The 13,805-nt window shown below is 35.6% G+C and overlaps 1 protein-coding gene across 6 annotated transcripts in view; it reads left to right on the top strand.

Moving 5' to 3' along the window:
- TBC1D12 (TBC1 domain family member 12) overlaps window positions 1-13,805 on the top strand; it is a 118,289-nt gene that overhangs the window by 85,471 nt on the left and 19,013 nt on the right. For all 6 annotated transcript variants that reach the window (XM_073904425.1, XM_025880879.2, XM_073904426.1 and 3 more), the window contains 3 exons: window positions 5,968-6,050; window positions 8,885-9,002; window positions 10,224-10,330. In XM_073904425.1, the coding sequence (XP_073760526.1) occupies window positions 6,026-6,050; window positions 8,885-9,002; window positions 10,224-10,330 (250 nt within the window). In that variant the 5' untranslated portion in view covers window positions 5,968-6,025. The remainder of the gene's footprint in view (window positions 1-5,967; window positions 6,051-8,884; window positions 9,003-10,223; window positions 10,331-13,805) is intronic.

Genomic DNA, 13,805 nt, shown 5'->3' with positions numbered 1-13,805 from the left:
CTACTTTTCCTTTCTTAGCCTTTGTAATTTTGCAGAAACATCCAGAATCATTGACTGCATAGGTTTGTTTTTTTTTTTAAAGATTTTATTTATTTATTTGACAGAGAGTGAGACAGCGAGAGAGGGAACACAAGCAGGGGGAGTGGGAGAGGGAGAAGCAGGCTTTCCGCCAAACAGGGAGCCCGATGCGGGGCTCGATCCCAGGACCCTGGGATCATGACCTGAGCCGAAGGCAGACGCTTAACGACTGAGCCACCCAAGCGCCCCGACTGCATAGGTTTTTATAGTCGGAACTTCCTTACATATGAAGCAACTCTAGAATTTAATTATCTGAAGTCTCAGAAGATTTCAAATGTAGAAATTTCTGTAATTTCATCCTTTGGTTAATTTTCTCTCTGCCTATTGCTATCTTAATCCACCTCAAAGTAAAGCCTTAGGAAGGTAAGAGCATCCATACAAGTTGACTCTTCTATGTTTTAAATCACTGATACTTAGAGGACTTTTTTAAAACCACCAATGGATAGAGCTATCTCCTCCTTCTCTTCTGGCTTGCTGAATTACTGCATACACAGTACCAAACCAAATGGAGAAATCCTTAAGGTACAAGTGAAGGCTGACAAGAATGTAAAGCATAGGCTTTTATGTGATACCTTTGAAAAGCAGCAAATGTTCATATCATGTATTTTAGCATGATACGCCATCTTAAATATTCATTAATGGTTTCTTCTCTTGACCACATAACTGATTGACACTTTGGGGCGCCTGGGTGGCTCAGTCAGTTAAGCGTCTGCCTTCGGCTCAGGTCATGACCCCCGGGTCCTGGGATCGAGTCCTGTGTTGGGCTTCCTGCTCAGTGGGGAGTCTACTTCTCCCTCTCCCTCTGCCACTCCTTCTGCTTGTGCTCTCTCTCTCTGTCAAATAAATAAAATCTTAAAAAAAATAGATTTATAGTTCAAAAACTGGAAATAAAATTTGAATTAAGCTGTTTCTCTGTTGGTAAGATACAAATTTCCAAAGGTAGATGAATTATAGCTATCAGTCAGATAATTTTCTGTATCTTAAAGGTTCAGAGTCCAATCAGGAAAAACAGACACCAGTATAGTAATTTCAAACAGAGGGACTTTAATAGAGGAATTTATTACAAGGATGTTAGAAGGACTAGAAAAGCAAAAGAAGGGAATATGAGGTCAAAAGATTAATAGATTCAGAAAAATACTTACTCTCTGGACTGGAGGGAGCAAAAGAGAAAACAGTATTACTGAGTCCGGATCACTGTTAACTTGAAAACTAGATTTATATTTAGCTTCTTTCTCTTTTTTCTGTGGTCTCATTTTCTTGCAATAAATAAGGTTTCTCCTTTCTTTACATAGTAGTAGCATCTGAAATTTAGAAACCATTAAACCTGTTTTCTTGTGGTACCAAACTATATCCAGAGAGACAGGCAGGATAGTTTGTAAAAGGAAATGAGAGAGACTTAAGGTTGGGATTGGGCTTAATGGTTGGTTAGGACCTGGGTAGGAAGCAGCTTTGGACGACATCAGTTTGTAAGGTTTAAGGATAGGCAATACTAGGAGTCATAAGATTAATTAATCTAGTGTAAGGGCTGAACTCAGTGGATTTTGAGAGTGGTTGGAGTCAGATAGGTCAGGTTTGTGATGGTCCTTGCCCTTTAGAGCATTATTGTTTAACTGGTATATCACTCAGCAATTACATTCAACTACAAGTAAGAGACTTAATAGGGGCTTAAACATGCAAGGATTTATTCCCTCATATATACATGGCCCAGAGTTGGGCAGTTCAGAGCTAGTATGGTGTCTCCATGCATCAAGTACCCAGGTTCATACCTTTCTATTGCACCACCTTCAGGAATTGACTTCAGTCTCATGCTGACCTTGCACTTGCAGTTGGGACAAACCAGGTAGAACAAAAGGTCTCTTGTGGCTGAGTCAACTCTCCTTTTAGAAAATCTTCCAAGAGATTCCACACTTTTCTTTAAATCTTAATAGAAAGGATTCTGTGTTTAAACCTAGATGGAGAAATTTGTCTTTATTGTAGGATGGCAATCAAATTTCTACTCTTTTATTTTTTGGCTTTTTTTTGCATAAAATATTTTGTTGACTTTTTATTTCATCTATTGGTGGATTGCCTATATTTTTAATATTAGTAGTTTATAATATATATCTTGACTCTTCATGGACTACCTTTAAGTGATATTATACCATTTCACATATATAAGAACATTACAGCAGTATGCTTCCACTTTACATGTTATGAACCTTGTGTATTAGTGTTCTTTAGAGAAATGGAATGCCATGTGTTAAGGTTCTTCTTTATATATATCCTATATGTAAGAGATTTATTATAAGGAAGTGGCTGTCATGAATTTGGAGACTGAGAAGTCTGAAGATCTGCAATCAGCAAGCTGGAGACCCAGGAGAGCTGATAGTCCATGTCCAGTTCAAGTCCCAAGGCTATGAAATAGGAAAGCTGATAGTGTAATTTCCAGTCCAAGTCCAAAGGAAGGAGAAGACCCATGTCCCATCTCTAAGGCAGGCAGGCAGGCGTAGAAAGAGGGAGAGCGAGAGAGAGTGAGAAAGTTTGACACACAAAAGTAACCATCACATCCCTCCATACATTTTTATTTTTTTCTTTCAACCTTTTATCTGCTAAGAATTTGAGTAACTAGATTTCTTTTTTTTTTTAAGATTTTATTTATTTGAGAGAGAGAATGAGAGATAGAGAGCACGAGAGGGAAGAGGGTCGGAGGAAGAAGCAGACTCCCTGCTGAGCAGGGAGCCCGATGTGGGACTCGATCCCGGGACTCCAGGATCATGACCTGAGCCGAAGGCAGTCGCTTAACCAACTGAGCCACCCAGGCGCCCGAGTAACTAGATTTCTATCTGCTATTATTTCCTTCTACTGAATGTCCCTTTTTAAAAAAGATTTTATTTATTTATTAGAGCCCATACATGCAAGAGAGCATGAGCAGGGGGGAGGAGCAGAGGGAGAGGGAGAAGCAGACTCCCTGCTGAGCAGGGAGCCCCACGTGGGGCTGATCCCAGGACCATGACCTGACCCAAAGGCAGACAATTAACCGACTGAGCTACCCAGGTGCCCCACTGAATGTTCTTTTAACAGTTTTTGTAGTGCTGGCCTGCTGTCTGAATTCTTTTACTCTCTGAATGCTTCTAAGACTTTCCTTTATCTCTGATTTTCCTCAATTTCATGATATGTTTTGGTGTGGTTCTCCTCATGTTCCTTTTGTTTGGGGTTCATTGAACTCTAATGTGTCTGCATTTATAATTTTGTATCAACTTTGGAAAAATTGTAGCCTTTATTCAGCTATTTTTTTGTCTGCCTCCTCTCCCTTTCTTCTGAGTCAAACATACATTGCTTGATATTGCTCATATCCCACAACTCAGGCTGTTTTGCAGGGGTTGAGGGATATTTTTTCTCTTTTTATTTCATTTTGTCGAAATTTCTATTATATCTTAAAGCTCACTTACTTTTTTTTCCTGCAGTTTATAATCTGCTGTCAGGCCCATCTTTTGTGTTTTTCAGTTTAGAAATTGTACTTTTCATCTATAGACGTTTGATTTGGATCTTGAGTTTTTCTTATCATGTTCCTTCTGTCTTCTACTTTCTTTAGTATATTCATAATAGCAGTTGTATCATCCTTGAATTACAATCCCGTTATCTGACATTTCTGCACTATCTCTGTTGGTTTTTTTCCCTCAGTATAAATTGTATTTTCCTGCTTCTTTGCTTCCTTGGTAACCTTTATTGGACACTAGATTTTGTGATTTTACATTGCTGGATGCTGAATTTTTTGTATTCCTTTAAATATTGTTTGGCTTTAGTCTCGTAGAAAGTTCTTTGGAATTGGCTTGCCCCTTTTAATCTAATCATTGTTAGAGTGAATCTAAAAGAGTCTTTAGTTTAGAACTAGTATCCTTACTATTGAAGCAATACCCTAACGATTCCACGGGATACGCTATCTATTAGGAGGTCTTTCCACTCTGGCTGGCCCAGTGTGATCTTTGAGAATGTTCTACCTATTCCTTTCTGGTATTTCTTTCCTTGGCTATCATAATTTAATCACACACATGCACAAATAGTACTCGGCCAGAAATTTGAGATGACCCCTCGGTAGCTCCCCTCTCTCTGTACTCTGATCTGCCAAGTCTAGCTATGGACTCACCTCAGCAAGACTGAGGGACTCTGGGTACTTCTTCCAGCTCTGAGACCTGGAAACCCCCGGCTGTGTGGTTAGGCATTTGTAGCGTTACCTTGTTTCCTTTCTCATAAGGATCACTATCTTGTGCTGCCTATTGTCCAGTGTCTAGACAGTATCTGCTTAGAATAGTCTGTTCATTTTTCCACTTGAGGCAAGAGGGTAAGCCTGGTCCCTCGTATTCCATTCTGGCCTGAAGAAGCCCTGACCGTTGTTCCTCCCTATTACAACATACCTGAGGAATCTAACTGGAGAGAAGAGGTAAAATGTATGATTTGAAAGTTTGTCACATATCTTTCCCCATCCTAACCTGTTGAAATAATTCAGAACGCTGAGGGTCACCTGGCTGTCTCAGCCACAGAGCACGTGACTCTTGATCTCAGGGTTATGAGTTCAAGCCCCACGTTGGGCATGGAGCCTACTTTAAAAAAAATTTTTTTTTCAATTAAAAAACCTGACTCCCCAAACTGGACATTATTACGATATATTTGGGTATGTGGTAATATTCAAATGTACTTCTTTTGCTTAATCATATAACTAAATCACCTGCTCTGTAAAGCCATTAATTTTAATAAGCCAAAATATTGTATATGCAAGTGATTAACTGATTATCAAATTTGTAGGTAGAATGTTCTGTTAACACTCTGAAAGTAGGAAGCAATTTATAAAAGTAAGCCTGCACTTACCATATAACCCAAGAATTCTACTCCTAGGTATTGACCCAAGAGAAATGAAAGCAGATGCCCACACAAAGACTTGAAGTGAATATTTATAGTAGTTTTATTTGTGGTGGCCCTAAACTGGAAACAATCTAAATGTTTATCCACATGGATAAATAGAACACTACTCACCAATTAAATACTAATTAAATACTAATTAAAAGAATTACTAATATGCAGAATAACATGGCTGAATTTCAAAAGCATGCTCAGCGAAAGAAGCTAGACACAAAAGAATCTATTTGAAATTCATTAAAAGGCAACCAGGGTAGCTCAGTCAGTTAGGCGTGGACTGTTGGTTTCGGCTCAGGTGGTGATTTTAGGGTCCTAGGATCCAGCCCCGTGTCAGGCTCCACATTCAGTGGGGAGTCTGCTTGAGGATTTCTCTCCCTCTCCCTCTTCTCCCCCGCCCCCCACCGCTCACTCTGTTTCTCTCTCTAAAATAAATAAATCTTAAAAAAAAATTAAAAGGCAGCCAACTAATGTATAGAGATAGAAATCAGAGATGTAATTGCCTAAGGTAGGAAGTGGGTAAGTATTGAGTGCAAAGAGGTTATAAGGACACTTTGTAGAATGATGGAACTGTTCTGTATCTTGATTAATATGTTGGTTGCCCAGGTATATACATTTGTTAAAACTTGTCAAACTGTATTCTTGAAAAATGTTCATTCATTTTATTGTATGAAAATTATACCTCAAAAAAAATTGACTAAAAAAACTAGTAAGTGGGTTTAACAAATAACCTAGAAATATTGGCTGAAATCTAACACATTTAAATAATATAGAAATATGTACATCAGACATATAAATATAGTAACATTTGTATAACAAATACTAGCAACCTGGATTCTGATTCTTTTCGAAAATGCAGAATTCTTTTCAACCTTGTACTTCCTTAAGGTATGAAATGAGAAGGTTAAGATAGAAATTCTTTGTATTTGGCTATAAAAAGGAAGAAGTTTATACATTTAAGTTAGTTTTTTAAAAACTGACTTAAAACTTTTCTCCCCCCAGAAATCTACCTGCCAAATCTGTGGAAGAAGCTTTACGTCACCGACAAGAATATGATGAAATGGTGGCTGAGGCTAAAAAACGAGGTATAAAATTTAACTCCAATTGGTATATTTAATCTACTAATGTCAGTTAGGAAGCTAACCTGTTGGTTAATTTCAGCAGGAAGGTAGATGATGAAAGTTTGTTTAAGTTCATCTTTAAGATGATGCTGATTTCTTATTTTTCTAACTAAATCTGTTGTTAAAAACAAAATGTCAGGGATGCCTGGGTGGCTAAGTCGGTTGAGTATCTGTCTGCCTTCAGCTCAGGTCATGATCCCAGGGTCCTGGGATCGAGTCCCACATCGGGCTCCTTGCTCATCAGGGAGCCTGCTTCTCTGCCTCTGCCTGCCACTCCCCCTGCTTGTACTTATGTGCTCTCTCTCTCACTCTCTCTCTCTGACAAATAAAAACCTTTATAAAAAATGTCATACTTTTTCTACAAGTACTTTTACAAAACTAATAGGAGAAAGGCAGCAGACTATCTAAGAGGATTCTTGTAATTGCAGTCATAAACCTTGGACTATTATTTTAACTTATGAATGGACATGATATGAATTTATTTCATGAAATTCACTTTTACAGTTTTTAAACTTTTAATATTTTATAATTTATTAATTTTAACACTTTAAGGTAACTTCCTGTATGACTCTGAGAATACGATTTGAAATTAGAATTTGCTTTTGTGACTTAATGGAGTCTCTGTAGAATCCCAGTTGTGTCATTTCGGCAGGCACATAAATGTATTTACTGGTATATAAATATGCACATTTATTTATTTGTTCTCTCCTCCAACCAAAAAGTATAACGTAAGTATAATTTAACAGTATTTATTTTACTAAGTACTGTTAGTTCAGGATACATTTTCAGAAAATATTACACAGCTGTATATATTTGATTTAACTTAGTGGAATACTATCATAGTATAGATTTCTATTTTGTGGCACTATTTTGGAAATAATTTTTTAATGTTATTAGAAACCTATAAGGGCAGTTACATATTTCTGAAAGCCCTAATCGTTTAAACATTGATTGAGTTTATTTTACTGTCTAGAATTTGAAATATTCCTGACATACCCAACAAATTTTAATTGACTCTGAATTTTGACTTTACTAGTTGATTAATGTTTAAGATCATTATTGATAAACACATGATCCTAACAACATGTATGGTAGAAATAACATTAAATTGGGAAATCAGAAGGTAATAAATTTACATCAAAGAACAATACATACAGCATGATCTGATTAGTAAAAGAAACAAACATGGGAAAAATAAAACGAGATGAAATTGGAGAGGAAGACAAACTGTAAGAGACTCTTAAATCATAGGAAACAAACTGAGGGTTGCTGGAGGGGATGAGGGTGGGAGGATGGGGTAACTGGGTGCTGGGTATTATATAAGACTGATGAATCACTGAACTCTGCCTCTGAAACTAATAATACACTATATGTTAATTAATTGAATTTAAATTAAAAAGAACCCCCCCAAAAAAGAAGGTAATAGCTTAATCTTCTTTGACACTACTTGGATATGATTCTGTAAATAAACCTAATGTTAGTTTCCTCAAGTCTGAAGTGCAGAGGTCAGGTTGACTAGATTTCGTCTAAAATCTTTTTTGGTTTAGTTCATTATTATTTTTTTTAACACTTTTTTGTTTTAAAAGCAGTGGAACTCTCTACAGAGAAACCTTATATAGGGGCACCTGAGTGGCTCAGTTGGTTGAGCTTCTGACTCTTGGTTTTGGCTCGGATCATGATCTCATGAGTTGTGGGATTGAATCTCAGTCAGGCTCTGTGCTCAGTGGGGAGTCTGCTTGAGAACCTCAGTCAGGGTCTGTGTTCAGTGGGGAGTCTGCTTGAGATTCTCTCCCTCTCCGTCTGCCCTTCCCCCAACCCCTGCTCACTCTCTCATAAAATAGATCTTTAAAAAAAAAAAAAGAAACTTTATATAGAGTCTGAATACATACGACAAATAAAAGAAAGAGGAGCTGCTTACTTGGCCTCCTGCTTGCCCCTTAAAATGATTTCTGAGGCATTTGTGAAACACAATTAGTAAACATTTTGGCTAGCTGACTCCGAAGTCCTCACTGAGTCTAAAATTATAACTATAAACAAACATATATATAAAGCATTATATATAATTATATATTTATATTAATGTGTTAATATATGCTATGATCTATAGTATGTAATAAATGTATTAATATGACATGTTCTATATCATTATATATGATTATAATATATAACATTCTATATTTATCATATATAATTATTTTATGTACATATCTGTTCTCTTTTTGAGGCATCTCTTATTTCAAAATTGTGACTTCTGATTTTCTGTTATGTATAATTATATACTATGTAATAAAATATATATAAATATGTATATATTTATCACTTTTGTTTTTGAAGCATCTCTTGTTTCAGAATTGTGACATCTGATTTTTAGAGGAGTATTGTGTATGTTTGTATGTTAGGGTTTTTTTAAGTTTCAATCTAACGAGTAAAGTGAGACATCATAGTAGAAAGGGTTAACTATAATAGTGCCATTGGCAAAATTATCTTTTAATGTCATTTCATGTCATTTTTTAAAAAGATTCATTTATTTATTTTAGAGAGCGTGAGCAGGATGAGGGGCAAAGGGAGAGGGAGAGAATCTCAAGCAAACTCCCCCCACTGCGCACAGAGCCCAGTAAGGGGCTCAGTCTCATGACCCTGAGATCATGACTTAAGCAGAAACCAAAAGTTGGATGCTTAACCAGCTGAGCCACCCAGACACCCCTAATATCATTTTTAATGCCTCTTTTTTAGACTTACGTAGAAGAAGGGCATATGATCTTTTTTGTATTGAAATAATTTTTGCTTGTTTAAAACAGAAATTAAAGAAGCCTATAAAAGGAAAAAAATAATGAAAGAACGATTTAAACAAGAAGAAAATATTGCAAGTGCAATGGTAATTTGGATCAATGAAATACTGCCCAACTGGGAAGTAATGTAAGTAAGCAGACTTTTCCTGAATTCCAGTCTGTCTCCAAAGATCTCATGTTTCTAATCCTCTATTTTTATTACTTCCAACATGTATCTTATGCTTCGGCTAAATGATACTGTTAATCAGTGTCTGAAAAATTTCGTGATTATTTCTGTGCCTTTAATTTTATAAATTCCTCAATCTCCAATACCTCCCTTCCTCACCAGCCTCTGTGCCTGTCAGAGTCTTACCTGTCCTTTGATGATACCCATCTGAAGTGCTAGTTGATCCATGAAATGTTAATTTCCTCGGTTACCATATTAATTCTGACATATCCTCTGTCACAAGATGCACTATTGATGTAATAGCAGGTTTTTGCAAAGAAAATATTAAATATGTACATTCATTGTAAGATGCATTTATTAAATGTTAAAGATTTTTAGTATGTTTTCTCATAATCATAACTATGCTATATATGATCTTTCCCTTCTGTAACGTCCCATTATAGTTTGAGACTCAAGTACTTCTTGCTTTACTTTGCCTTTTATTTTCTGATAATGTTTTTGTACATGCCTTATTTTCCCTCTACACTGGAGGGTAGGAGGGAGATGTATTCTGCAGTGCCTAGTGTAGGATATGCATAGGAAATTTGTTGAATATTGGTACAATGTGACAGCAAATTAGGCTCTTTACATAAGTAATCACATTTGATTCTTACAGCCTTTACTCCCACTTATAGAGAAGCTCAAGGTCAGAAAGGTTAAATGATTTGCCCAAGGTTATACAATTAATGAATAGTTAAACCAGATTTGAACTCAGGTCTCTCTGACTCTAAAGCCTACACTTTTCAGCAGACTACACTGCCTCTCAAAGACAAGGGCCTTACCCATAGTAAATACCTTGTGGTTTTCTTTTTGGTACTGAGTTGACAACAGATTTTTATGTTCCTTTTATCCTGATTTTTGTGATTGTCCACATATTTCTGATTCTCTCATTGTGCCCTATAAGTGGCAGTTGTAGAAGGCAGCTCCCTTTAAATTACTGTTGTCCTCCTTTAGGGTGCTGTGTGTTCTTTAGGTTTCTGTTGCCTACAAACATGAACCCCACAGAAAGAATGCATCATATACTTAACCATGTTCTTAAAAATCATTCAGTCACTTGGCCACAGACTGGGTAAACCATCATGCAACTAGTGTTTTTGGTATAAAAAGTAACTCTCTCCTTTTTTTCTCCCCCTTTAATTCTAGGCGTAGTACGAGAAGAGTTCGAGAATTGTGGTGGCAGGGATTGCCCCCTAGTGTTCGTGGGAAAGTTTGGAGTCTAGCTGTAGGAAATGAACTAAATATCACTCCTGGTTTGTATTCTATATTCAGTTACTCCCACACGTACGAATAGCCATCTCCAGAGTTACAAAGCAGATTAGTAGATTGGCCATTTAAAAAGACATTACCATATATAATGTCATTTTAAGAGCATGCTTCATTCCTACTCCCTCTAAAACCTGGTATGATTTAATGAGTAAGCTATTACATAAATAAGATTTATGGGCTTTCCTTTAGTTGACAACCATCAGTAATATTATTGACATCCAGATATCTTCACTGCAGGTAACTTCTGGGATTCTAGGTAGCAGTGGATGTATAAGTATATAAAGTATATACAAGGAAAAATAAAATAGTCTAATTGTGGAAAGATTTCCCCTCTGTTCAAAAAAACATAAATATTGGTGGAAGGCCAGAAGTTTCTTTTCCTACATCCCTTTTAGATTTTTTTAATTTGAAAATTTCAAATTTAAAAAATAGAAAAAGAAGTAAGAAGACTCTCAAAGAACTGTTTTATTTTCTTATGCTTTTTAAAAACCTTAAAAGATAGAAGTAAAATGTAAAGTAGTTTTGATACAGTAAAAAATGTTAGATAAAATTAAAGTAATATGTGATAGAGGAAAATATAAAGTAGTTAATAATAAAAAGTGCTAAATAGGTCTGAGTGATAATGACAGTGCTAGACAGTGGTACCACAGGAAGACTTAGGAACTCTGGTATAATAATGGGTATAGATTGTTGCTGTTACTTAAAAAACGTTATTTACATACTGATTTTTTAAAAGTCAAGCAATAGTAAGGTACAAATTGTATGTTTCTTCCACTCTTCTACCCAAACTCCTGCTTTTGATCCTACTACAACTACAGGTTAGCAGTTTAGTGTTTTTTATGCACGTAAAAAAAAAAATGTGCATCAACATATGATATGTTTAAGGCTTCTCTTTCTTTTCTTTTTCCCCCAAAAAAGAATGTATGCCATAAGCTTATTCCATGGCTTATTTTTTTCACACTATAATCTGCCATGAACATCCTTCCTTGTCACTACATACAAATGTACATTATGCGTACCATAGCTGCACTGTATTCCACAGTTTGGCTGTACTATAATTTATTTAATCATTTTCTGAGTGATAGCCAAATCAATGATATATATGTTAAAAGAACATCCGGGTACTGTTTTTTACCTCTCAAAAGTGATTAAAATAAATGAGAATTACCCACATAGGGTCTGACTGATAATAATATAGAAATATTTATCAAAGGCCTCAAAAAATCATCTTTGACCTATTTATTCTAGTTCTAAGAATAAGAAAATTATCAGAATTGGGTACAAAAGCTTTTTTACAAGGATGCCCATTGTAGCAAATCAGCATTATATATATAACTGGACAGAATTATAACAAAAATCTAAATATTTATCTTTAGTCTTAAAAGTGATGCCAACTTTGAATGGCATGGTTATGATTTTTTTTTTAAAGATTTACTTAAGAGAGAGAAAGTGAGAGAGCATGAGCAGGGGGAGGGGCAGAGGCAGAGGGAGAGGAAGATAAGCAGACTCCCTGCTGAGTGAGAAGCCCGATGTGGGGTTCAATCCCAGGACCCTGAGATTATGACCTGAGCCAAAATCAGTAGGCACTTAACCAGCTGAGTCACCCAGGTACCCCTCTGAATGATTTTTAACATTGATTTTCACAAGTATCCCATAACGAACATCTTACTTTAACCAGACTTTTTTTTTTTTTTTAATTTTAAAAATATAATTTAAAGGAAGAATTAAGTGGGGTACCTGGCTGGCTCAGTCAATAGAGCATGCAACTCTTGATCTTGGGATTGTAAGTTCAAGCCACATGTTGGGGGTAGGAGTTTACTTTATAAAAAAATAAATAAATGAAGGAAGAATTAAGAGTTTTTAATTTAGCTTAGAAAAGGTTGGAGTCTAACCTAACCTAACCGTTCCCTCCAAATAAAACAAAGGTTTGTTTTGCCCTCTGTGCTTGAAACTAATTAAAAGGAAATATTTTTACATTATAGTCAGAACTCTAAAATCCTTGACATTAAGGATTGTTGGACATATTGTAATTGTTTAAAGTCTTAGGAATCGGTTTTACATACAGATGAGGTGATAAAATATTGAGGGCTATTTGAAATTTGGTTTGTAGTTTTGTTGCAAACTTTGACTTTAGATTGTTAACTGTCCTCATACCTTCTACATTAAAATATTGGTGAAGTTGGTATTAACCTTTTGTGATAGTGTAATCAAAAAGTTCTTTTCCAAGCTCAAAATTTATAAAGTTGGTAACATAACTAGGTCATTTACTTTGAAAGTAATTTTATATTTTCTCCACTAAACAGTTCTGTATTCAGGAATGGACTAGGTGATCATTCTTTTTTATTAGTGGTAGGAAGGAAGCTAAATTTCAATTGAAGTAAATTTACTTTTTTTAAGGTTTTATTTCTTTTCAAGAGAGAGAAAGTGAATGGGAGGAGGGAAAGAGGGGGAGGCAGAGAAACTCAAGCAGACTCCGCCCTGAGCATGGAACCCAGTGCAGGGCTTGATCTCACAACCCTGAGTGAGATCATGACTTGAGCCAAATTCAAGAGCAACTGACTGAGCCACCCAGGCACCCTGAAGTAAATTTACTTTTGATGACTTTGTTTCCTTTTAATGACTTTTAACAGTTTTTGACTTTTTACCTATTTATTTTAATCATGAAATTTATAACCATTAGAGAATAGTAGAAGAAGGGTTAGTAGAGTAAGAATAGAATAGTAGAATAGAGAATAAGAATAAGGGTTCTAAAGTCAGTCACATGTGATTCAAATCTTGGTTCCACTATGCATTAGGTTTGTGACCTTGGGCAAATTACTTAACATCTAAGAGAATTAGTTTTCTTCATCTGTAAATGGAGTTAGATTACTAGCTGTCTCAAAGGATTGCTCTAACAGTTATTTATGGTAATATAAAATCATAGTGAAAGTGAAATTTGCTAAGAGTATGTACAATATCATCATTGTCAGAAAATGAGAAAGTGAAACATACACTGATCTCAAAGAGTTCTCAATTCATATCCAAGATACATCTTTAAGTCTGCTTCAAGTTCTACATTTGTAGATTCAGAATAACATAAATGAGACATGTGGAGTCAGGAATGGAATTGAACTGAGGTGCAGGTCTTCTTATTGTAGATAAGCACTGTAAATCTTCCCTGGAGAGATGTCCTTTGATGTTTTAAAATGCATTACCATATTTTTATTATTAGATCAATTTTGTGACTCCCAAAGGTGAGGATTTATTCAGTGAGCCCTTCTTCTTCCAGGACAGCTTTAAAATATGAGTAGAATAGTGAAACTGGATGTGGCTTGTTATCAGTTTGAAATCAGAAATTGTGAACTTCAGTTTGGTACCTGATAACTGCAAAAAAATTGTATATCTAAATTAAAAAATTATATCTACCTCTTTTATCAAATTATTGATGGACTCAAATAATAGAAATTTTGACTTTTTTAA

The sequence above is a fragment of the Callorhinus ursinus genome, unplaced genomic scaffold, assembly GCF_003265705.2.
Source record: "Callorhinus ursinus isolate GAN/ISIS: 27379988/994484 unplaced genomic scaffold, GSC_fseal_2.0 scaffold20, whole genome shotgun sequence".
Lineage (NCBI taxonomy): Eukaryota > Metazoa > Chordata > Mammalia > Carnivora > Otariidae > Callorhinus > Callorhinus ursinus.
This window is presented reverse-complemented; position numbering and strand designations above follow the sequence as displayed.